This window comes from Numenius arquata, chromosome 1, assembly GCF_964106895.1.
Source record: "Numenius arquata chromosome 1, bNumArq3.hap1.1, whole genome shotgun sequence".
In the NCBI taxonomy this organism is placed as follows: Eukaryota; Metazoa; Chordata; class Aves; order Charadriiformes; family Scolopacidae; genus Numenius; species Numenius arquata.
This window is the reverse complement of record NC_133576.1, coordinates 10,442,429-10,449,584: the sequence shown is the minus strand read 5'-3', so window position 1 is coordinate 10,449,584 and position 7,156 is coordinate 10,442,429. Positions and strand designations below refer to the sequence as shown.

At 51.0% G+C, this 7,156-nt stretch overlaps 1 protein-coding gene across 1 annotated transcript; it reads left to right on the top strand.

Annotated features, from left to right (window-relative positions):
- The first annotated feature begins 4,845 nt into the window (after positions 1–4,845).
- On the top strand, positions 4,846–6,687 carry LOC141471243 (C-type natriuretic peptide 2-like). Its single transcript, XM_074157670.1, has 2 exons — positions 4,846–4,944; positions 6,415–6,687. Exons 1-2 carry the CDS (start codon positions 4,846–4,848, stop codon positions 6,685–6,687), a joined length of 372 nt encoding a protein of 123 aa, XP_074013771.1.
- The last annotated feature ends 469 nt before the right edge of the window (positions 6,688–7,156 follow it).

Here is a 7,156-nt window from a genome sequence, read left to right as displayed (position 1 = left end):
GGTTTGATCCTTTTTGAAGCTCTTGCCCTGCAAAGCCCGGCAGGCCTTTGAGGAGAAGTTACCTGCATCTTTTTCTTGTACAGATCTCATCAAAGAAGAGTTGTTGAGGGATTGGGGGGATGAGGAGAGAGAGAGAGGGGCTGTCTTAGATTATGGTTAGAGTGCTTCAGCAGAGAATACGTGAAGTGGATAGGAAAAAAATACAACTTCTTAAAAAAAAAAACAAAACCACACAAAAAAACGCCAAACATAAAAACTTTAGATTTGCTTAAGTTACCAAGTATACTGGTAACATTGGTTGTCTCACTGTGCTTTTTTGGAATGTATTTGCTGCCAATCCAATTATGTTTCAAATAAGGCTGGCACTTAAGCTCTTTCCTTCCAGGAAGGCCACATCAGTGTTCAACTCCTTGGACTGCCCTGTGAATGTGAAGTGCCCTAAATTTGAATTTGTGTTTATCACATAACCAACCTTTAACTTCCTATCTCACAGGCAAATTGGCACCTGTCCTAGAGTTTTTAGTACAGAATTATTTCCTCCTACCTCTCAGTTGCCTAGAAAGCAGACTAGTCACTAGCTGGGCAGGAATCGGAAGGGTCCTCCTATCAGCAGGTTCCTGCAGATCTTCCACGTTCTCCGTCTCTCAGGATCTACCACATTCCTGCAGTTGTCATGGTCCTGGGCTCGCCAGCAAGTAGAGCGCAGTTCTCTTCTGGCCTGCATAAGTAGCGATAAAAGGCTGCCGTAGCTTATTTTGATCCCAATTTTAAAAAAAAAAAGCAGCATTCAAAATTGCATAGCTTTGCATTTACCTGGGAATATGGGGGTTTTTATGCCAATAGCTGAATGAGCATAAACATGTTAGATGCTTGTAGAAACAAGTAGAGGGAATGATGGGGTGACAGGTGTATTTACTAGGCTGGGACACATGGACCAAACACTACACTATGACCCAGTGGAAAGATCTGCTCCCTTGCCATCACTAGTATAATAGCCAGATATCAATATAGATACCCTCCCCAACTCCAGAGCACCCCAGTAAGAACAGAACATCATGTGAAATACAAAGATCAGAAAGCTACAGCCATATTGTCCCTCTCTCTTATCCTCCCTGATAAAATACACAGTGAAGGCTACTTCACTGACAGAGACAGCGGTTACAGAATTAACAGTAATACGACACACCATCATGCATACTGTACATGATTACCCCACAAACACCCACTGGGTGTGTCACTCACAAATGGGAATGAAAGAAAAAGGACAGCCTATATGGATTTCTACCCAGGCTCAAGGCTTTACAAGTCTGTGCAATAAATCTTGCGTATGTATGAGATAATACGTTGACAATACTGCGGTGTGGGAGATATGAATGGGTGGATGGAGGAAGCAAGGTGGCCATAAAACTGCCGAAGCATTGGCTTACCTCCAGGCCATGCTTTTCCACTACAAGTGTTTAAACGTTTTTTTCCTTCAGGAGAGCCGTACAGCCCTTTCTGAGATGGAAGGAGGGTTTGGCAGTCAATGACTGGACTGACATGTTGGCTCCTGCACTGCTTTGAGGTTCATCTTTTCTTCCCTGGGCACAGCGCTGCCTGGTCAAGTGAGAGTGGAAGGTCAGTGAGTGGGAGCTCCTGTTGGTCCCTTTCTGCAGGCTGCACAGGTGGAGCATCCCCCTCTCCTCACTGGCCTCTCGTGGCACTGGAAGAATTGCCAATCTCTGTCATGGACAGAGGAATTACTGCAGAAAGATGAAGCAAAAACCAAGAGGGGTTTGAAGAGCTACAAAGTGGCCGCTGCCTTAAGCAGCCGGTTGCTGCCCTTCTGTTCATCCCAAGCAGGAGTTTCAGTGGTTGCCACAATGACCAGGAATTGCTACTGAAGGAGTAATCCCAGTCCCTCACTTCTGAAGCAGTGGGATTATTCAATGCCAAAATGAGCAGTGTTTCCATTCTGTGAGGGGCTCCTGACCACGGTGGGCTCCAAACTCATACACGTACCACTAGAATGATGTGACTATCGTCCTTGCTTCTAGAGCTTGCAGCAACCACTAGCCCTTTCCATCACCATGGGCCAAGGGGCATTCCCCCTGGATACTTAGTTCCTTATACTTAGTGGGAGGACTCTCCAGTTGCCCTGCTCCTTTCCTTCTTAAGCAACCTTTTCCAAAAGACTGATTGTGATTCAGCAGGAGACCACTTTTCTGGTGGTCTTGCAAGCTCTAGAATCAGTGCCCCAGCATCAGAGGGGGAAGGGTTTTTATAGAGGAAACTTGTTAGTGCCAGAGAGGAAAGAAGGACAATAACCTATTTGAGTCTGAGAAAAACTGGGGCAATTGGGGACCTGTTGTCTGCCAAAGCCTTTTCACTTCACAGTCATTGCCAGGACATGTCAGAGCAACTATTCAGTTCTACTGCAGTCCCAGCAAGGATCTGGGACACAGAGTAGCTGCAACTTCACAGCACCTGAGTCACTGGAGCACCTGCAATTTATCCAGGCTTTGCTGGATTTGAAAATTTGCAAGAGTTTGCAAGAAAATTTGCTAATTTTCTACAGTCTCTGAAGTTTCTTGCTTGGTATGGGACAGTGATGACTCCTTCCCTCTCGCTAGCCCCAGCTTTTGCTAGACCTACAGAGAAGACTCATCATTTGAGAGCTCAGAGCCTGGTCATCCCTGCAGGGCTCAGTCTGCGTGCAAGTGGGCTGGAATTTGGAGCACTTGCAAACACATTTCTGGCATTCTTCTATGCAGTATGGGGGACACCACATTCAAGGGACGCCAGATCAAACCGCCGCTACATTTTGTATCAAAAGCAAAGCGTTGTTGCTTTCATACTTACCTTTTCCTCAGGAAAGAGCTGACTCCTGGAACTGGTGCGTTCAACCTGAGATGCATCTGCCTGCAGCTGTCTTGCCGGGAGCATGAATGCTGTAGCAGACTGACTCAGCTACTTTTGGATGGTCAAATGTGACTAGGAAGTACAGAACAACGTCCTCTGAGACATCTTGCATGTGGGATGAACACGTGCTCAATTCCCATCCTCCCTTCTCTCTTTCCCACCCCTCCGAAACTTGCACACTGCAAAGTTTCATCCATACCCTACCGCATCCAGCACACGGAGGGGCTGGCTGTGTGCACCCACCCCACACCCTCCATTTGTGCACAGGCGCCCCATCTGAACACCCACATGAACAGCACATCCTGTGACTCTCCAGCAGTCACCTGTGCTTTGTAGTTTAAAAAGCTGGTATGACAGTAATCCTGTTCCCCACAAAATGTCTAGGTGGAGGCCGTTATCCAGGGCCGATGGAGCCCTTCCGTTTGCTGGCATGCCCTGGATAGCTGTCCCAGGTGAGAGGGTGACAGAGGACTGCCAGACAGGATCACCAGAGCATTGCTCTGGAACCAGCACCACCCACGGGTTGCAGATATCAGGTGAAGCTAACATACTTGGGTGCCCCCACCTGTGCAAAGTCTCTCCTGCTTCCAGTGTCTGTGCTCCAAACTGAAGCTCCACACTCACTTTTCATGGATTGGATGCAAAAAAGTTCGTAAAACTTTTGGCTCCTTGGGCGGGGAAGCACAAATCTGCATCTGCAAGTGCAAAATGCTGGGGAGGAAGAAGGGAAAGAAAGACAGGGCAAATACTGAACTGTGACTTTTGTTATCTCTGCAAAAGACTCTTTTTTTCTAATTTTCTTCTTTCCTTAAAATAAAATAAACAAAAGCAAGGCAGCAGAACACCGCCTGTCAAGTTTTGACCCAATTGCTTTGTGCAACAGTACTGAAGAAAGGGAAGTTTAAGGTGTTATTAAACTCACCCAGCACACCCACTACTAATCCTGTACTGGGGTACAGTCCCCCCATTCCTGTGCTCTGACAAACCCTCCTGATTAGTTTCTGTCTTCACACCCAGGCTGACTTCTGCACCCTGATCTCCAAACAGTGACCTCATTGCCTTGTTCAACTGGTGAGAAACTACAGTAAAATGGGAGAGGTAAACAAAGGAGGGGGAACTAATGGCCAGAAGATTTAGGAGGTAGGAATCTGCTCCTTACCGTCCCGCTTCCATTGTGCCCCTGAGCTTGAGAAAGTGCAAGCTGAGCGTTGATGAGCTCTTTTCTGTGCTGGTTCCTCTGGAAACTCAGCCCAGCCCTCCAGATGGTGACTCAGGACAACCAGCCTGCTTGTTATACGCCTGCGAGTACTAGACCCACGCTCCCTGTCACTGCTACAAATCCCATAGAGTTAGTGCTGGAATTCACACACCTTCTGCAGCAAGAGCTCTTCATTCCCAGGCCAACCGGCTCACCAAGATATAAATATTAAAAATGAAAGCCTGTATTGTCACAGAGCTGAATTTGTGTCAGCCCCATGCAGCCAGCACTGTGCATACTGCTAGCTGAGCTGTAGTTCAACACCGATTGCATTAACGGCACTCTGCCTACAAGGAGTATGTTCAATATCACTATACCACGCAGCTTTCAATAGCCGCCTTTGGGACATGTTTCAAAGTGTCACCCAGTTCCTGACCCTGATAGATACCTCCAGGTCCTGGCCAGCAGCAGCTCAACTCACATTTGTCTTCCCAGACACTCGGTAAACACCTTTGTGTCCTTTTTCTTTAGTGGAAGGGGTCTCGCTGAGCTCACCCTGAAATATATCACCCTGGACAAAAGGGCTGAAAGGTTAAGGAGCTCCGGGGGGGTAGTGGAGCAGAGAACTGGGGGCCAGGCGCCTGCCAGAACCAAAGCTATAAAGGCAAAGAGGGGCTAGGGGCTGCATCTGACACGGATGCTGCAGGTCCTGCCTCGCCTCCCACAAGCCCTGGGATAAGAAGAAGATGCTGGGGCTCCAGTCATGGCCTTGCTCGCTTTTCCTCTTCCTAGCTCTGCTCTCTGCCAGCGTTCAGACTGTGTCCTTGCCAGGACAGAGGCTACAGGTAGGAGGGACTGGGAGAGAGCTGAGGGAGGTTTCAGGAGTGGAGGGGCAGTTTGGGGAGGTCATGTTTGAACCTAGAATGAGTGCGGGTCCCAAATTCCAGCTACCGGAGGCTGCCGTTATTCTCACTGCTCCCTCCCCTTCAGTCCAACAGTCTCAGCTCTAGGGTGACTGCATCTTTATAACCCAGCTCCTAAGGAGCACCAGCATTACAAGATGTCAGACAAATGCTTTTTCATGCTGTCTGGCCTGGGACAGGCTGCCCGCGGGACTCCCCACATTGCCTATGGAGGCTTTTAATGCTAAAGAGACTGGTCCTGTCTAACTCTGCCCTGTGTCAGCAGCCAGCAGAGATTACAGTCGTGTCCCTCATCGCGTTCAGTGCCTGGTTCTGATGTTTCAGAGGGAAAATGCATCCTGGTAGGCTGAGATTTTCACTCCTAAGCTCAGTACTACCCCCCAGTAGCCCCTCTTTAAGGCCAAGAGCCCCCGTCGGGATGCCCAGCTAAGGGCTTCTTCACTTAGGAGAATCTTTTATCCTCAGCAATTATAGCAATAGTACGTTTGGCTTTCAAATATAGCAGCTTCCTCTTACCCAAACCCTAACCTGAGGCCCAACACCTTGCCTTCACGTCACCCTGGGAAAGCTACAGGGAAGTAGTTGGGATGTGAACTACAATCACAAGACTCATCCTGCTATGACTCACCGCTTTCACTCCTCGCTGGAGATGCCCGTGTCCGCTTCAATTAACTCGCTACCAAAGAAGAGCTGCACAAAGCACCTCCAGCCTTAGCTCAGCACCCACGTGAGCGACACATGTGGAACGGCTACTGCAGGCTGCTTCCCTGGGCAGCCATGCCATGCCTCCACTGTGCCCAATGCACCTCCCAACCCTTGTCTCCCTACAGCCGGAGGCTGACGGCAGTCCCGGGGGAGTACAATCAGCATGTGCCTGCCTGCACAGATAACCCAGAGAATTCCCAGCAGATGAGGAGTCTCCCTTCCTCATACCTGCTGTGCCCCTGCATCCCCCTCATCTTTAGCAGCAGGTATTTGGGGCAGGTCTGTTCCTCCCCACCAGCCCTCTGGGAAAAAAATAAATGCCGCACAGCAGCTTGAGCACATGGAGGTGCTCAGCATCAGCAAAAGGAGCAAGGACTGCAGCCTGTTACCTTCTAAGTACAGTTTGACAAGAGCAGGGCCATCTGCACGCAAGCAGAGGCTCACAGCAGCTGCCTGTCTGCTCTTTTGGGCAGCAAAATCATTTTAGCCCGCGGGAGCTGCTGGTGTAGCCTGTCCCAGTGTCTGGATGCAATGTCACAGGCACAGCGCCTGTCTGCAGGCTGCATTTTATGTCCTGGCCGAGCCATAAGGAAAGCGTGGGGAGTGGTGTACAAGGGGGTACAAGGCTTACTGCTAGGAGCACAGGCAGCTCTGCTCTCACCCCCCTCTCCTCTCTGTTTATCCCAGATGCTCCTTTCCCAGTTGCTGCCCCTGGAGCCTGAGTCCACACCGACTGAAGAGGACACCAAGGAGGGGTCCAGCTTTGGCCCTCAGTTGCTCTCCTCCACCCTCCCCTTCCTCCCGTCTGGGGCTAGAGCTGCCCGTCCCTCTCTCTGGCGCAAGACCCTCACCAGTCGCAAGTGGGCACTGCCTGGAGATTGGGCCTGGAAGGCAGTGCCCAGGGGCTGCTTTGGGCTGAAACTGGACCGGATTGGGACCTTCAGTGGTTTGGGGTGTTAGTCTTGGAGGGGCTCTGAGGTGAGAGGGCCAGCAGTGAGGGCTTGAACAAGCAGGCAGGGAAGAAGTAAGGGGAGACCTGAGAGCACAGATGGTGGGGAGGACCAGGGGTGAGGGGATGAAGGCAGCAGGGCAGGCTGTGTGGCCACCCCCTGCTTGCAGCCCGGGTGAAGACCGGGATGGGGGACCACCCATGCTACTGGGGATGTGCTGGGGGCCCAGCACGGGAGCAGGCAGGACGCACGCCGCTGGGCGGCTCACAACCCCGCTTCTCCACAGACGGAGGAGACCCAGGCATCACATCACCAGCTTGGGAACCAGCACGGCACACCGGCGGCCAAAGTCCAAAGGAGAGCGGCGACAGCAGCAGGAAAGCAGCACAGCGGTAACAAGGAGGAGCTGCCCGGGCTCCGTGGCTGCCCCTCGACCACAGGACCCCTGCTCCGCCGGCAGCCCCCTCCCTCCTCTCCGT